The sequence below is a fragment of the Lactuca virosa genome, chromosome 4 (assembly GCF_052849685.1).
Source record: "Lactuca virosa cultivar CGN04683 chromosome 4, Lactuca_virosa_CGN04683_v6, whole genome shotgun sequence".
NCBI classification, from domain to species: Eukaryota; Viridiplantae; Streptophyta; class Magnoliopsida; order Asterales; family Asteraceae; genus Lactuca; species Lactuca virosa.
Genome location: NC_136429.1, coordinates 373412278 through 373430467, shown reverse-complemented (window position 1 = coordinate 373430467; position 18190 = coordinate 373412278). Strand labels below are relative to the sequence as shown.

The 18190-nt window shown below is 32.9% G+C and overlaps 2 protein-coding genes across 4 annotated transcripts; one reads left to right on the top strand and one right to left on the bottom strand.

The window, feature by feature from the left end:
• The first annotated feature begins 1311 nt into the window (after positions 1-1311).
• Positions 1312-5206, top strand: ITPK4 (inositol 1,3,4-trisphosphate 5/6-kinase 4). The gene is made up of 12 exons (XM_079045828.1): positions 1312-1611; positions 2125-2160; positions 2251-2449; positions 2587-2681; positions 2870-2935; positions 3125-3318; positions 3448-3601; positions 3688-3801; positions 3977-4039; positions 4344-4489; positions 4563-4707; positions 4898-5206. The coding sequence occupies exons 1-12, from the start codon at positions 1459-1461 to the stop codon at positions 5051-5053; spliced, it is 1521 nt and encodes a 506-aa protein (XP_078901954.1). The 5' UTR covers positions 1312-1458; the 3' UTR covers positions 5054-5206.
• Positions 5207-5318: 112 nt separating this feature from the next.
• LOC145108750 (uncharacterized) lies at positions 5319-17479 on the bottom strand. Of its 3 annotated transcripts, none has more exons than XM_079045825.1 (12): positions 17251-17479; positions 16494-17093; positions 15883-16059; positions 15478-15587; positions 15333-15388; positions 15037-15097; positions 14722-14845; positions 14495-14584; positions 8139-8924; positions 7702-7767; positions 6198-6971; positions 5319-5612 (listed from the first exon to the last, which is right to left on the bottom strand). In XM_079045825.1, the coding sequence occupies exons 1-12, from the start codon at positions 17305-17307 to the stop codon at positions 5493-5495; spliced, it is 3021 nt and encodes a 1006-aa protein (XP_078901951.1). In that variant the 5' UTR covers positions 17308-17479; the 3' UTR covers positions 5319-5492. The 3 variants fall into 3 exon arrangements, with proteins under 3 accessions (XP_078901951.1, XP_078901952.1, XP_078901953.1); XM_079045826.1 differs by having other exon boundaries at positions 15478-15548; positions 17251-17478; XM_079045827.1 differs by lacking the exon at positions 8139-8924 and having other exon boundaries at positions 17251-17476.
• Between the last annotated feature and the right edge of the window lie 711 nt (positions 17480-18190).

Below are 18190 nucleotides of genomic sequence, written 5' to 3'. Positions count from 1 at the left end.
GTTTAAATTTTTTTGTGTTGGTTTGAGGGCTTTGGACCATTTTTCGAGCCATGTTATTATGTTGAAGTTTTTAATTTGTAACTTTGTTATATACTATTTTTTTTATATGTTTTCTTGGTTTAAGTATTCTTTTAAGAATATCATTGTATGTTGTGGTTGAAATTTTAATGTTAATTAAATTAGATTCATGTTATCGATCATATGTTATGGAAGGTGATATATATAATATTTAATTAACTATTATATACATGTTTGTACGTTTGTGTTGCTTCAAAGCAATAATTAATTAAAAATCATGAATATGTTATATTATCCATATTATCCATGTAAGTCTCTTTTAAAATGCAAATTGTCTATCTTATCACTTTATCTTTTAGTATATGTTTAACATTTTAAGTATAATAATAAGTGTTTTTTATAAGTTTTCTTTCACTTATTAATAATAATAAGTGGTCTTAAAATTTACGAACAATAATTATAAATAATAAAATCAAATTATAAAAATCATGGATATGTCATATTATCCATGCAAGTCTCTCTTCAAATGCAAATTGTCAATCTTATCACTTTATTATTTAGTAAATGTTTAATATTTGAATAATTATATTAATTGTTTCTTAAAAGTCTTCTTTAACTTATTAATAATAATAAGTGGTTTAAAATTAATGAACAATAATTTTAAATGATAACAACATCAAATTATAAATTACATAACGTTAGCTACAAATAAATTGTATTTAAATGAACATCATTAATAAAACTACAAAATAATTGCATGAGTAAAAATTAAAATTAATCGATCATAACAATTGTTAAAAATAATACTAAATAGATAATTATATTTAATTCTATTAATGAGGAATGTGGGTTGATATCAATGAATACTATTGTTCAAAATAGTTGATATTATATATATATATATATATATATATATATATATATATATATATATATATATATATATATTAGTGTAAAAATATTATGTCAAAGTCAAGGTCAATAACATAACCATTATAAACATATATTTTTCAATATTCTAACAATATATTTTTAACCTGCGTCGCGCAACGCGCGAGAATTCGTCTGGTATTGGTATTAAACCCGAGTTAAGGTGGACCTCATGTGTTCCTAACTGAGCTATTAACATGCTATAACCGATAATGAAAATGTGTTTTTTCTTTTTAAATAATAATTTATTTTTATTTGTGTATAAATACTATAATTCATTGGTATTTTTATAGTAAACAAAATTAAATAGTTTTCTTTTTTTTTTACAATCTTCTTACCTCTTTCCCAATTTTAAACTTCATAACTTTGAAATGCATAATATGAATTCCAGGCGTTTATCGATGAAATGGAATCACACAGAACAAAGTCGTACTTTTTTGTAGAATCAATACAATTATAATACCCACTTCGAAAGAAAAACAACAATCCATAAGTGAGAGAGAAAATCCGATGGGCGGCGGCGGCGGAGGCGGAGGTGTCCGTGGAATTCTGCTGGACAGCTCTGTTCTTTTGGACTCCACCTCAAACGACAACGAAACTGCATCACTTCGCTCCGGAGCTGACTATTTACTTCGCAAGCTTCGTCATTCCAACATTCCGACGGTAACTCTTTCTCTTCGGCCACTCTTCTCCGTTTCTCTGATTTCTCCGATCTTTTGTTGTGCATGCAATTCTTGTACTCTTTTACCAATTTCATCTTTTTAGGTTCTCTGACATTATTCCTTTAGATTGCTTGAATTATAATGTGGAAATACCTCTAATTGTCTCGATAACCCATGGATTCTTTTGTGAATCCATTACTCCTTATTCATACATTCATACCCATGGAAACAGTGACGAACCAGGGAGTAGTCGCTACTCCCCCCAATCCAGTTCTTCTAGTTCACCTTTTGGTTAACAAAGATCTTTATACGATTTATTCCCCAAACTGAAAATGTAATCAATTTGTAAACTTCAATGGATCGATCATTGCGATTTGAGATTGAGAATTCAGATGATGAGTTGCTTAAAACCACTCTTAAACCTTGGATACATCAACAACCAAGCTCATGTGTAAGCTTGCTTATTTCATCTTTTTTTGTCTGCATTTTAACTTTCATCTTTCCTTCTGTACAGGGAATATGTTATGCAGTAGGTCTTCAGGAAGCAAAGGTAATACTGTATCAAGATGATTTGCATGAATCGAATCTTTTACATATTCTGTAAGAAATATAATAAGTGGGTTTCATATTCTTATTGTAGGTGAGCCTTCTTGAGAAGCTGATTTGTGAATTCTCATTTGAGAGATTCATCTACAATCGATCTTCTATAGATGACACTATAAATGTGGTTTCTCAAGCTTGGGAGAACAATGGTGGGAGTATTATGCACGTGGTTTTAAACAACTTTGAAGGGATTCTTCCAAATGCATCTAATTTTGGTTGGATGAATGTTGTTGTAAGTAAGTAACTAGACTTTAGAAGAAAGCTCACTTTAATCTTATATTAACACAAAGTCTTTTTCTTTTTTCGACTTAATGAACTGTCTGAATGTGAGTAAATGACCATTTTACCCTTCTGAACTAATGAAATGATCTAGATGGTGATGGTGATGGCTTGAGTAAAGATCCAACCGGGATTTGTATAAAGAAACTAGAAGAGTTGCCTATGATAATATGTGAGTTGAATAAAAAGGTAATATTTATGTCTCTTTCCACATTTCTCAATAACAAATTTCTTGTGCTTTTTTGATATCTATAGGAATTCTTTGGTAGAGGATTTGTTTTGATTGTTAATATAATTGTTGTTCTTTGTTTCCATTATTTTGAATTAAAAAAAAATCAATAATTATGTTTTCCTTTTTTCCTTTTGCATTCAAATAGTCAAGTGAGGATAACGTGGTTGTGGGTTATATTATGAAGCCCTCTCGTGAAGCAGATTTTGCAAAGGTGAGATTTTTTTTCATTTTTTTTTAATTCTAAATACTAAGAATGACTATAAAAGTTTAAATGTGCATTTATGCAACACCATTTTACCCTTTTCCTAGTTTATGCAATAAAGGGCTTTTTAGAGAAAATTATATAAAAAAAATTTATTGTAACATTGAAAGCTAAATAATATCATCTTTTTGTTTGCAGAGAGGTGCATTTCCACTAAACCCTACCCAAAATGGCTTGATATTTTTGCCTCTCACATTTGATCTCCCTATATTATCACAATTGAAAAAAGTGGACATTATTATCCATAAAGCAACCGATGAAATTTCATCAATTGAAAGAAGCAATTCCTCTAGTAAGATCATTTACACCACAGGAATGCTGGAATTGCAGAGGTAAACTTATAAAAATAATCAACTTGATATGTATATATAATTCTTAAGTCTGATAAGCTATATATGAGTGTTTCTTTTTTACCTAATACAGATCAATTTATCTATTTTACAAATTTGCCCTCGTTTTAGGTGTATAGGTGAACTTCCAGATTGTTGTGTGATCGATCCATTTGATAACATTTTTCCAGTTGTGGATCGATTGAGAATTCAAGAAATCTTATTAGGATTGGTTGAACTTAAAACAGAAAGTCAATGCAATATCAGAGGGCCTTATTTTCTAAAGGTTTTCTACATTATAAAATATTTTATATAAAATATTTGATTCACTCAATATTTAATTTATTTGTGAGAATATGAATATGTTTGCAGGTTGATAATTTTGAGGATCTTGAATTGGAAAAAAGGCTCCATGATGCTAAATTATGTCTACCAAGTATTGTAAAACCTCAAGTTGCATGTGGTGTAGCTGATGCCCATAGTATGGTAATATACTATTTTGCATAAAATCATTTTTTTTTTAAATAATAATTAAGAAAATGACTTAATTGGGAAAGAAAAAGCACCTAATTGCATTATGTATATGAACACAAGTAAAACCTGTAATTAACATCTTATCAAATTCTAATTTTTTTTTTTTTCAATGTATTCTAATCAACAGGCTATTGTCTTTAAAGCTGCTGATTTCCCAGGTTTAAATGTTCCTCTTCCAGCAATTGTGCAGGTATGCAATTTAATTTATTGGTTGATAGGGGTAAATTTGGTATTATCTTTTTTTAGGGTTCCTTTTGGGGCATTGTACTATTTTCACTTTCTTGTTTCCTTTTTCCTAATAAGTGTTGTCTGGATAAACAATGCTTAAAATAAAGTTGAGAAAATAGAAGCTAAATAATAAATGAAGGAAATTTTGTAAAAGGTATTCTCTGATTTTCTTTATTAAGTCAAAAAGAAACTCTCATTCATATATAGCTTTTGATTAAATGAGTTAAAAAGAATCTTAACTTGCATTATGTGAATTGAAATTACAGGAATATGTGGATCATTCATCAACTCTTTTCAAATTCTATGTTTTGGGGGAAAAGGTATTCTATGCAGTGAAAAATTCAACACCAAATGCCAATATCTTGAAGAACTTATCTGAAAGCAATCAATTCCAACCTCTACTCTTTGACAGGTATTACATGATATTGTTGTTTCCAAAATCCAAATTGATTCAAGAATTTGATTTAAATAATCATCTGTTACAGTTTAAAATCTCTTCCTACTGATGGAAACAAGAAGCCTTCAGAGATGAAAGAACATGATCTTGATCTTGATCTTGATCTTGTTACTGATGCTGCAAATTACCTTAGAAGTGTTCTTGATCTCACAATCTTTGGCTTTGATGTTGTTGTGAGTCACCCTATGAACCCTAAACGCTAAACCGAAAAAAGATTTGCAAAATTGACTGATTTTGAGCTGAAAATTGAAGCACAATGGTCGTATTTGAATCTTTATTTCAAAATTTGATAAGTTGATAATGATATTCATCATGTTAAATCCTACTTTTGGTTGAATTTGTTGCATGTTATTAATATTTCAGATTGAGGAAGAAACACGAGATCATGTTATTGTGGATGTAAATTACTTGCCATCATTCAAAGAAGTGGCTAATGATGTTGCAATTCCTGCATTTTGGGATGCTATCAAGATGAAGTATCTTTTGTTTAGAAAGAGAGAGAATGAAAATCGTGTTTGATAGCATGTTTTAATAAAGAATCACAATACAATTGTTGTTTGCAATCTTGTAATGAGTACTATTCTTTGTTTATCACAAGTGTAGTCTTGATGTTTAAAAAATATTTATGAACATGATGCAAAAGAAACTCATATATAACTTATTTTATGTGTTTCTTTCTGTCATTTACTGATATATGGATAAATAATGTCGATTGAAATAAGTTTTTGTTATGAACAAATAGTGTTGCTTATTTTGGACCAAATTAAGAGGTCTAGAATAATAATGAATAAAAGATGTTTGTCATTAATAATCCTTATAAATGTAAAATTAAAATAAAAAGAACAAAAGAAGACATTCTCTACTTTTGGTCAATATTTCACAAGAAATTACAAACACGAATGCTATTATAACATCATAATTACATCAACAGAAATGATGTTTGGGTTGTTAGTTGGGATTATCTGGTCTTTGCTTTCTTGGCGATTTGGTCATTTTGAAATGTTTTTCCTCTTTTGTTATGAAGCTTTCCCTTTTTCAACTGTTCTTTTTTGTGTTTTTTCCTATTAGGGTTTCTCTTCTGAAGACAAGATAAATGAGAAAATGATTAGATGTAAAAAATAGCAACATATTTTCATTGATTTGTTTGTTATAGCATTAGCATCCTATTTTTTATTTCATCCTATTACAGCATTGTACTTTGAAAAATACAACAATGTCATCCAAACACAAAGCAATTTTGCACTGCTATAATTGAGTGGATTTTTCGAAGTATGATGTCCTAATAAGAAAAAAAAAATCAAAAGTACAATATAACCGGATAGATTTTCTAAGAAACAATATCTTAATAAGAAGAAAATTGGCTTTCAAACTTTGGCCACAACACTTTTCTTTTCTATATTAACAGGTTGGGTACCTACACATTTTGGGTTTCAGACTCTGGCCACAAGACTTTCGTATATCTCGGCAGGTTTGGTCCTTAATTGTCATGTTTGGTCCCTAGACTTTTTTGGGTTTCAGACTTTGGCCACAGGACTTTTGTATATTGGCAGGTTTGGTCCCTATACTTTCGTATTTAGCATGTTTGGTACGTAAGATCACTCTAGTTACATCTAAATGCAAAGCAATTTTCACTACTATAATTTAGTACATTAACGTGTCTTACAATGCGCTTTCTCATGCTCATGTATAAGTCCATGACCAACAACTTGTGTTGCGAAGCACTCGTCTCTCCCGGTAACGCCTTACAATCTATACACGCCTTACGGTCCCATTTTCGCAAAAGGAGGTAGTCATTTTGACTATTATACCCCTCATTGTGAAAGGTAATCAAATGCGCATCCCTCTTTTTATAAAAGGAGTTTGCAACCACCAAATCGTGTGCAGTTGCAAACTCTAGTAACCTATGTCCCTCATCGTTCCTAGTACCAAATCCAAAACCACCGTGCACTGTCTCATATCCATCCGCCTTTTTTCCTATATGTCCATTGAAGTCTCCCCCTAAGAATATACATTCATTGATAGGTATACCTTTTACTATATCATCTAATGATTCCCAAAAACTCCTCTTTATCGAATCTTCTAGCGTGGCATGTGGTGCGTATACGCAGACGACGTTCACCATCTTTCTCTCTACTGCTACCTTGATCGCAATGATCCTATCGCAGCATCTTTTAACTTCTACTACGTTGTCTTTGAGGTTTGTTGATATCAAGATCCCTACACCGTTTATTGCGTTCTCTAGTCCTGCATGCCACAAGTTATACCCGTTACACTCGAGTGTAGCTTCCTCCCCCTTCCACTTGGTTTTTTGTATGCATGCGATATCCACTTTCCTTTTTCTTAATGTATTTGTCAATTTCAATAACTTATCATTCAATGTTCCAACATTTATGGTGCATATTCGTACTTGGCCTTTGAGATGAGGCCTTTTCGGAAGCTGCTCAAACAAAAACCAATAAATAAAGCTATTAGATAGTAAACAATAAATATTAGAAGGGAAATGTTGAATGATAAAGAATAATTCATAAATGGTAAATAGTAAATAGTAAATAAAATACGGTATGTACTAGATTAGACATATAAATAAGTAACAAACTATAAGTAGGTAATACAAAAAAGATGATAGAGACTAAGAGGGTGCTTGGGATTTCATTTAAAAACAACTTATTAACTTTTTGAAAAGTGTTTGGCAATATGAAAAGGACTTCTAAAATAACTTCTCATGGACTCTTCAAAAAGAAGATTTCAATAAGTTAGGATTTCTAACTTTTCAAAACTCCTAATAACTTTTTGGTTGTAAAATACAAATTCCTCCTAAAACATGTAAAAGCTAAGACAAGCATTTTTTAAAAAACAACTTATTAACTAATTGACTTTTTCCACTACAAAAACTAATCCAAACACTTTAAAAGAAAACTCATTTTCTCACCACCATAAGTCAACAAATCATTTTTCCTAAAAGCCATTTTGAGGTTCAAAATGAAATCCCAAACACCCTCTAACAAGTTGTAATAATTTAATAAGTAATATATAGTATATGTTAAATGTTAAGTACTAAGTAATACATATTAGCCGGTTAAAAAGGTTAAATTTTAAGTAATAAATAATAGTAATATTAAAGGCTTAAAAGGTGATATCAAATAATAATTAAAAGCAAAGGCTCATACAAGAATAGATAGATCGGCAACTTCACAAGCCAATTGAGCTTGTTTTGCATGTAATTCCTTCATTTCCTACAAAATAAAAGCATATTTTAGTTTCTCATTTGATTGTAAAATGTGATAGATTTCTCAAAATACAATGCTTTAATAAGAAAAGAAATTCAAAGTACAATGTTATAGTAAAATGAAATGGAAGTAAGATGCCATAATACACAAATAAATGAAAGTACATTGCTCTTTCTTACATTTAGCCTTGAGAAAATGTTGGCATGCTTGGGAAATGAAAGAAATAGCAACGTACTTTTATTGATTCTTTATTATAGCATCCTACTTTGATTTTCCCATATTACAACATTGTACTTTGAAAAATCTACCCAAGTATAGCAATGTCATTCAAACACAAAGCAATTTTCACTGCTATAAATGAGTACATTTACAACAACCTCTCTTGCAATGCTCTTTATCATGCTCATGTATAAGTCCATGATCAACAGTCTGTGTTCCGAAATGCTAATCTCCCCCGATAACACCATGCAATCTATGCACGCACTAAGATATCGTTTTCGCAAAAGAAGGTAGTCATTTTGAGTGCTTTTCCCCTCACTCTCAGTCTGAAAGGTAATTAAATGCGCATCCTTCTTTTTAAAAAAGGAGTTTGAGACCACCAAATCGTGTGCAGTTGCAAACCCTAGTAGCCTGTGTCCCTCTTCGTTCCTAGTGCCATGTCCTAAACCACCGTGCACTGTCTCATACCCATCCGCCTCTTTTCCTATATGTCCATTGAAGTCTCCCCCTAAGAATATACATTCATTCATAGGTATTCCTTTTACTATATCATCTAATGATTCCCAAAAACTCATCTTTTTTGACTCTTCCAATGTGGGATGTGGTGCGTACGCAGAGATAACGTGCACTACCTCCTCCTCTACCACTACCTTAATCGATATAATCCTATCAAAACATCTTCTAACTTGTACTACATTGTCTATAAGATTCTTTGATAGCAAGACTCCTACACCATTTACAGTGTTCTCCAGGCTGGCATACCACAACTTATAGCCATTACACTCGGTGGTTTCCGCCCCCTTCCATTTAGTCTCTTGTATACAAGCAATGTCCACTTTCCTTTTTCTTAATGCATCGGTTAGTTGCACCAACTTATTCTCATCCACTCTTCCTACATTCAAGGTACATATTCGTATATGACCGCTATCACTTGTTATTTGAGGCTGCTCAACCGAGAATCCAACACCAATAAATAAAGCCATTTAGATAGTAAACAATATATATATTAAATGGAAAATATTGAGTAATAAGTAATCATTTGAGTTATGAGGCAACAAAAAAGAAGTGGTTATGGATGGATGAAACGCTTTCTCTCTCTACAATTCTCTCTGATCGACGGCGCGTTTTTGGCTTGATTTCGTCGTTGCTTCTTCACCGGTGAGTTGTTCCATCTTAGTGCTGAAGAATTTTCTCATCCATTTCCGTTGTTGCGATGGGTGCTTCTTCCAAACAGGATTGATTGAAGGATGTTAAGGTGAAGCCTCCGGACAAGAGTGTTGCGATTCGCTATGTTAGAACGGAAGTAGATGTGAATGAAGTGGTTCCTCCAGGGGTTGTGGAGCAGTCCTCAGCTACAATCTATCGGACTCGTCGTAAGCCTAGTGCGACTGGAGCTGTAGCTACGGGAATTGGAAAAGCTAAGTGGAAATTGGAAGGAAAGGCACGTAGAGTAAAGAATAGGGGTAGAAATGATAGTGATCGCAGTTCCCCTATGGAAGCTGAAGGGTACTACGACAATGATGTGACGGAAGAAGAAACGGAGGTTGAATCTTGGAGTGAAGGGATGTGGGAATCGGATTCGAGTTTTCAGTTGAATGCTGGAAATGATTTGACTAAGGTGGTGTATTCGAATGTTGAGCAAATTCATTCTGGGAGTAACACTTCAGTTGTTCCCGATGTTCAAATTCCTACAGGTAATACTTACCTGCTTCCCTTTCTAAAAATTGGGGTGGTTCTATGAGTGGTGAAGAGATCTTAAGTCTGAATGTTGAATTGAAACACATTACTAATCAGATGAGGTCATCGATTGCTGTTAGTGATGTTATTGGCCATAAATCATCTGGTAGTGTTGAATATTATGATGAAGCTACTAGAATTAGTAATGTGGAAATTGGACTTAATGATGGATAAGAAGAGCAACATTGCTTTTGAGGAATTTGGACCTGGAGTGGGATTTTCTTTCTTAAAGGATATTAATCAGAATCAAGAGGAGAAGGAAAATAAGTTTAAAACTGATGAAGTTATTATGGGTAATGGGGAGGATGCTAGCAATGGTTCTAATGTGTATTGGGATAAAACTGGGAATCTGATTAATACTAAGGAAGGTGTATCAGAGTCTGAAAATGAAATTGGTGATAGGATTGTTGATCCAATGCAGAATAGGGACACTAGTAGGGTGGGAACTGTTATTAATAGCATTAATTTCCTTGCTGGGTCCTGCTGGAAAGGGGAATGGTAATGTTGTTATTGATAATGATGGGAAGGGGAAACAAGAACTAGGGGAGCAATGCATAAAGGGAAGATAGAAGTTAAGTATATTCCTGCAGGGGATGGGAAGGATGATATTATTCCAATTGAGAATCTGAAAAAAGCTAGTATCCCGTATTCTAATACTCTGTATGGTTATATGATAGATAAGAAGATGGCTTTTCCTGCTATTCAAAAGGAATTAAAACGTATGTGGAGGAATGTGGGACTGGAGGATATGTTTATGAATAGCAAGGGATTCCTGTTTTTTAAATTTTCAAATGAGCAGGGATGCAAGCTATTTTGGAGGGTAGCCCTTAACATTCCTATATTTTTGCAGAGATGGAGACCTGGTCTTACACTTACTAAAAACAGTCATAACAAGGTTCCAGTGTGGATTAAAATTTATGATCTGCCTTTGGAAGTGTGGAGTGGAGAGAATCTATGTATAATTGCTAGCAAGTTGGGAATTCCATTGGCTTTTGATTCTTATACGGAGGAAATGTGTCTTGAACATAAAGGCAAGAATGCTTATGCTAGGATCCTGGTTGAAATGTCAGCTGAGAAGGAATGGAAAAAAAAAATATAGAGGTGACAACTTGGGATTTTGTGTTGAATTCTGCTGTTAATCAGGAATTTGCTGTGGAATATGCTTGGTATCCTTCTCGATGTTCACACTGTAAAGTTTATGGTCATGCTGAGAAGATTTGTGTGGCTGCTATGAGTGAAAGGAAGATTGTTAAGGAGTTGAATGAGAAAGAGAATAGTCAAAAGTCTAAAGGGAAAGGAGTTATGGATGATGAGGGTTTTACTGAAGTGATTAAGAAAGGAGGTAATGGGGGAGCAAAATCAGGGAGCAATAGTGGGATGAAAGGAAATGGTGGGAATAAACAATTTCAGAATAGTCATGTTAGCCATTGGAGTACTAGTAAAGGGAATGTCAATAGAGGTAATGGGGGAAATAAGGGTGGATATGGGAAGGGGCAAAATGGGAAATGGATGAATAGCAGTGTTAGCCATTGGAATCAGGCATTTGAAGCTGCTAATAGTAGTACTAATGTGGGATTGAAGAGGGAGCAGAATGGGAATAGTAAAATTGAAACTGTCATTCAAGGCAAAGGATAAATGGAAAATAAAGAGAATGTGAAAGGAGGTAATTTGATGAATTCTGGAGCAGAAAACAAGAAAAGTAACATGAATAGATTTGAAGTTTTGGGGTCGATTGTAGAAGATTTTGTAGAAAGAATGGAGGAAGATGCTATGAATGGTAGTTTGGGTGTTTCTGGGTTACCTGTTAGTGATTTTAAACCTCCTAATATGGGTATGGAAAAGATTGGTGATTCAGAATATGGAGGGAATGAAGATGTTTTGGGGAATGGTTCTGATTTGAATCTAGTTGGATCTTATCAGAGTATGGGAAAGAATAAGGAAGGAGTTATAGGTTCTCAAGCATTTGAGGGGGAAAATGCCAAAAATACTATTATTATCCAATGAAGAAAATATAGGTGCTTGGAATATTAGGGGTCTGAATAAAAGTATTAAGCAAACTGAGGTGATTAGGGGGAATAATCTTGGTTTATGTGCTATATTGGAATCGCATGTGAAAGACATGAAGTTGGCTAGAGTGTGCTCTAGGGTTTTGGGAATTGGGAGTGGGTGTCCAATAATTCTTCTTGTATGTCAGGTGCTAGAATCATTATTGGATGGAATCCCAATATTTTTGATTTGATGGTGTTATCTCATACTAATCAGATCATTCATTGTCTTATTAGAACCATAGAGACAAACTGTGAGATGTATATCTCATTTATTTATGCTGCATCGCAGTATATTGATAGAAGACATCTTTGGGAGAATTTGGGGAAACATAGATTAGTTGTTGATAATAAGGCCTTGGCTTTAATGGGTGATTTTAATGTTGCTATGAAGCCTTCGGAATGCTCTATTAGTTCATCAAAAATTCCTGAGGGAGTTGCTGATTTTCTGGATTGCATTAATATAATAGAAGTTGAGGATATTAACTGTACAGGTCTTCAATTTACCTGGACTAAGTCACCTGCTGGGGTGAATGGTATATTCTTAAGAAGTTGGATAGGGTTATGGCTAATTTGAAATTCTTGGAGAATTTCCCATTGGCTCATGCTATCTTTAAGCCTTATCGTGTTTCTGGCTATTCCTGTGAATAAGTCTAGAAGAATCCATCCTTTTAAGTTTGTGAATTTTGTTGATGATAAGGAGGAGTTTTTGCCGATGGTAAAGGATGTGTGGGATTGCAAAATTCATGTTTAGAGTTACTCAGAAACTAAAATTGTTGAAGAAGCCTTGTCGAAATCTGTTTAATACCTTTAACTGCTCTGGAAAGAGGTTACATGATTTAAGGAGGTCCTTGGATGCTAAGCAAGTTGAATTAGATAAGGATCCTTTTAATTCTGTAATTAGAGAAGATCATGCATGTTAAAGTTTTGTTGGAGTTTTATGAGGCTAGTGAGGATGAGGAGAAGCTTCTTCTACAGACTAAAATTAAATGGCTTAAGGAATACCAGTTTTTTTTCATAAAACTGTTAAAAGTCGAATGAACAAGAATCGTATTTCTTTGGTGCTTGATGAAGAGGGTAGATGGGTTCGTGGCAAAAGTTAACTGGAAAATTGTGTGTACTCCTAAATGTTATTGTGGTTTGGGTCTGAAAGATTTAAAGAAGTGGAATGATGTTTTGCTGTCAAAACATGTGTGGAATATTGTGAATAATCAGAATTCTTTGTGGGTAAGGTGGGTTTATCAATTTCATATTAAAGATAGAAATTTTTGGGATATTTTATTTGAGGTTAACCTGAAGTGGACTTGGAAAAGGTTTTTAAATGTCCGAAAATGCTTAAGACCCTCACATTGTTTCAAGTATTGGAAATTGTGAAAATACATCCATATGGCATGACTGGTGGCATCCTATTGGCATCATCAGTATGCTGATTTCTAAAAGGGAATGGGTTAGCAAAGGATTTAATGATCAATCTAAAGTTGAGGATATTTTGGTGAATGCTCAATGCTGTTGGCCAAATGATTGGTTGGAAATTTATCCAGGTTTGGAGGATGGTCCTATGTTCTGTAATAGTGGGAGCCAAGTTGATAGTATTGTTTGGAGAGATTCGAATGGTGTTAGTCAACATTTCTCTTGTAATCAGGTTTGGAAGGACTTGAATAATTTTGGAACTAAAGTTCCTTGGTATAATGTTGTGTGGTTTAGCAATAACATACCAAGGAATGCCTTCATTCTTTGGATGGCTATTTTTGGGAAAATTGAAAACTCAGGATCGAGTTAAAGTGTGGGAAACTAAAGGTAGACTTCTATGTCCTTTGTGCCTTAATGTCATTGATTCCCATGACCACTTATTCTTCAAGTGTGATTATTCCAACCAGATTTGGGAGCATTTCAATAATAAGACTGGGATCAGAATTAACTATGATTGCTGGAATGACTTAATTTTTAAGGTTTGCTGTTATACTAAGGGGAAATCAATAGTTTCTGTGATTAGGAAACTTGTGTTGGCTCATATTTGGCATGAGAGAAATTCTAGGCAATTTAGAGCTGTGATTTGTCCTTGTAATGAGGTGATATATTGTATGTATAGAAAAGGAGATTCAGTTAAAATTGCTTGGGATGAAGATTCAGGATAATATGTTGTATGCTGATGTGTGTAAGGACTGGGGTATCCATGTTATGGACAAGAGGTACAAGGAGAGTGAAAGCAGTAATAATAAGAAGCAGAATGGGAGTTGTTAATTGTATGTGGTATTGGGTGTTTGTGAGATTATTTCTTTGGAGATTTTGGTTGGCAGTTATATGATTAAAGGAATTGACGGATTCTGTTGCTTACTTTCAAATCAAGTGGCTTGTACCTTAGGGGATTTCTATTTGGATATGATCTTTGTTGAGATTATTCAAATAGGGATCCCTAGACATGTGATTGATGCCATGTCTAGTCTGAAACTTGTTTTGTATTCTTTTATTCTTTTTAATAAAGTTTGCTCAGCTTTGGCTCTTTCAAAAAAAAACAAAAAACAAAAAAGAAGTGGTTTGCGGATGCCGGATGATGTGATTTACCGAAACAATCTTATTTTCAAGGAGCAAGGGAAAAGGAAGATCCAATACTTGAATCCAAAATTTCTATTTCTTACTCTTGGATTTTGATTAGGTGTAAAAATAATTTATAACCATAAATATAAAATACTTAAAAGGTGATAACAAAAATAATTAAAAGTAAAGGCTCTTACAGGAGTAGAGAGACCGGATAAATAACATGATGGAATATCAGCAACTCCACAACCCAATTCGGCCTGCTTTACCAATATTTTTTTCAATTCCTGCAAAATAAAAACATATTTCAGTTTTCTCATTCTTATGTGGAAAGTTTTCGTATATAATTGAGTAGATTTTCCAAAGGAAATAAGAAAAAAAAATGAAATAGAAAGAAATAAAAGTGCATTGCTATTTAACATACCTTACAACGTAACATGGATATCTTTTCTTCCTTGGATTTTTTCACACTTGTGGGATAGTTCTTCTTACGATCCTCATGCCACTGCTTAATTTCTTCATCCGTGTAATTAAAAGAGCGTACTTTTCTATAAATGACAAGTTTACCCTTATTAAAAACACAAGTTGTATTAAGTAGTTCTTTCTGTATTAAGTCAAAAAAATGCATTGATGTATAGCTTATTAGATTGAATCTTGTGTTCATTAATCATGTTGTAATTTAGTTGGTAAAATACGAGTAAAGAACTGAAAGTTGAACATTGAAGGGCAAAGAAATTACTTTATTTTGAAATTGGTGGAATTTTGAGGATGTGAATTTACTGAAGCATTGCTCTTACCCTCTGATATTTAAGAATCAAAATGAATAATGATTAGTGAAAGAAGTGCATCAACTAACTATGAGGTGATGAACTTTATTCATATTGCAAATGCACAATGTTGTAATAGAAAGAAATGAGAGTATGTTGGTGTAATAAACAAAAGTATATTGTTTTTTCTTACATTTAACCTTTTCTTAAAATTAAAAACTAACTCTATGCAACAAAGAAGCGCATCAACTAACTATGAGGTGTTCACCTTTATTCATGTTTCCATTTTTGACATGTTTTGCATGCTGAAACGGGGATTTATATCTGCACACACTCGAGCTTTATGCGAATTAATAATTCATTTAGTGAAGAATGAAAAAGAGATTATGAAGCTTATTAAGCATAAAACATACCCTTTACGTGAGGTGTGATTCTTTTTATTTCCTGTGAAGTTCTTGGGTTGAGACAAAGTTCCTTTTTTGTCCTGTTCATAGCATTCTGAATTTAAAGCGAATATATTGCTCTACCACAAAAAAAAAAAAAAAAAAATCTATCATGTTTTCTACTACTTATGATTTATCTCAACAAAATCCAGCTAATTTAGCTTCAGATTCTATAAACAAGTTGTATGACAAAATAGATTTGTGACTCATTTCTCTTCTAACATCAACTACATCTTTTGTAGATGGTATAGAAATCAAAGACCTTAGTTAGCTAATTACAAGTCAATAAAGCCAATCAACTTTTAGCATCAATAATTTGTATGCCAGAAAGAAGTACAGACTACAGACTACAGATAAGACAAGAAGAACTGATACCTTAAAATTTGTGATTGTAGGAGAAGGGTTATGTGCTTGGACTAAAGTAGAAGCATGGGGTGAATATAAGCTCCCTTGCTGTGAAACAAATCTCTGTTGTCCTTGATTACCATGATGTATAGTGCCATTCATGGGGAAATTGTGACTTTGGGGTCCCACACCTTGAGAAATGTGGTTCTAGAACATGCAAAATTACCAAAAACGAAATAGACATCATTGAGGTTATGTAGTTTTGACTTTTGATCTATAATCAAAACAACACAGCTAAATATGCATATGCAACAGGCTACAAACTTCAAATCCTATTGTTGTCAAAGACCATATGTAAAGACTCTTTTGTGCTAATGCCCACAATGGAAATTTGGACATTCTCACTTAAATTATCTCTTCACTTATACCATCAATAGTTAACTGATTACCCACAAGCCACCTGATGCTAAAAATCTCTAAAAATCCCATTTGTTACATCGTGTAAGGCAGCTAGAAATGCTAAGAGACTAAGGATATAAAAATCTTTCAAGCACCAAAAACTATCCATTTTTTAGTATCAACATGAAGAATACATAGATTATTGCACACCAAAAAGCTGAACATAACAACAAAACTGATACCTGTAAATTATTGGGAGTAGCATGGAAGTTGTGTGATTTCTGTGTTAGAACTGAAACAGAAGCATTGGGTTGAAATTGGTTCCCTTGTAACTGCTGACCCATATTAGGCAAATTGCCATCCATCATTGGTGAATGAAATCTCTGTTGTCCTTGATTACCATGTTCAAAGGAGCTTCTACTGAAATTAGACATGCCAAATTGCTGACTTGCAGGAAATCCAGGATTTTGATGACTCGTTGTATTCTTATTATGGATTTGGAACATGGGAAAATTGCCAGGAGGATATTGGGCATAATTAGGGTTTTGTAATTGCAATGGTCTACCAACATTTTGGTTGTATACAGGATGATTCATGGAGTTATTAGCAAAGAACTGGCCTTGTTGTTGAGAAGAATTAAACTGGTTTGGAGGAAAGGGATTGCAATTGTGCTGGGGATTGAATCTACCAATACCGTTGGGGAATTGATCCGTAGGGCTTTGCAAGGGAATGGGCTGATTAGAGAAATTCATGAAACTAGATGGAGCATCAATTGGCCTATTATTGGGATATAATCCTACAACACTACCATTGTACGTTTGCTGATAAATGAGAGAGTTAACCTGTTCATCATTTAATACATTTAATTAGCTCACCATAAAGATAAACTTCACATATACGTTCGAAAACCGAATTGCAGTTATGTTTTGGGAGCCGATGGAGTAATCAGCTAGTTAACAATATGTTCGAAAAGAAAAAGTAGAAAGGGAAGCAGAGCACCTGTTGAAGTATGGAAGCAATTGTTGGATCTTGATTGGAATTATGATGAGGATTCATGATGAAGTACACTGTGGTGAAAATTTCATAAACCTCGTTGTGATTGTTATTGAATGAGGTCCTTGGACGACGACAAACCTTACAAACTGAAAAAGAATTGCAAGGATGAGCGATTTGGGAGGAAATGTCGAAGTATTTGAATCTTAAAGAACACGTTTACTTGATCTTGCCCTATCAATCATATATAAGATAAAAGAAAATAAATTAACAAGAAAAAAGAAAACTGAGGAAATGATTAACTTCCAGTGGACAATATTCTGTTTAGTTTTTTTGAAAAAAAAAATCAAAATCATTCATATTTTTAAAATTTAATCGCAATCATTATTACTTGGAGGGTGTTTGATATTTCTTTTAGAATAGCTTTTTAACTTTTAATTTTTTTAAAAAATAAAAAAAAAAACAAAAAGATGTTTGGATAATAAAAAAATTCTTTTGAAATGATTTTTTGCAAATAGGAAAAAAAAGGGTTTCAAAAAGTCACATTTTGTGACTTTTTGGGACTTTACATATAAAAATTAGACCAAAAATCATTTTATTAATCCAAACACATTTTAAATATCATCTTTTGCAAAAAAAATCCTTCTATAAAAGGTCCTACCAAAAGAACTTTTGATGTTCAAAAGCAATCCCACACCCCTTTCTTGTTGTCATTTTGCTTGTTATTAGGTTTGTTCTAGAAAAAGTTATAAAAAAATTCTATCAACCCTTTTATCCATTTTTTGTTTTTTTTTAATTTTAGGGTTTTTTTTTCAGTACATTAAAAATTATAATTTTTTCTATTTCGACATTTCTAAATCATTTGTTTTTTAAAATTTAGTTACAATATGAATATGAATATATCATATTCATATCTGAATAAATATTTGGAATTTTAGATCCTTTT

Excerpts from the sequence above, each read along its gene's own strand:
- ITPK4 (XM_079045828.1), top strand. The coding sequence starts at position 1,459 with ATGGGCGGCGGCGGCGGAGGCGGAGGTGTCCGTGGAATTCTGCTGGAC. Across the intron at positions 1,612-2,124 it reads GTCATTCCAACATTCCGACG|GGAATATGTTATGCAGTAGG; the intron begins GTAACTCTTTCT and ends CCTTCTGTACAG. Across the intron at positions 4,040-4,343 it reads CTCTTCCAGCAATTGTGCAG|GAATATGTGGATCATTCATC; the intron begins GTATGCAATTTA and ends TTGAAATTACAG.
- LOC145108750 (XM_079045825.1), bottom strand. The coding sequence starts at position 17,307 with ATGAATCCTCATCATAATTCCAATCAAGATCCAACAATTGCTTCCATA. Across the intron at positions 17,094-17,250 it reads TTGCTTCCATACTTCAACAG|GTTAACTCTCTCATTTATCA; the intron begins GTGCTCTGCTTC and ends AATGATGAACAG. Across the intron at positions 5,613-6,197 it reads TGAGCATGAGAAAGCGCATT|AAGAGAAACCCTAATAGGAA; the intron begins GTAAGACACGTT and ends TCTTGTCTTCAG.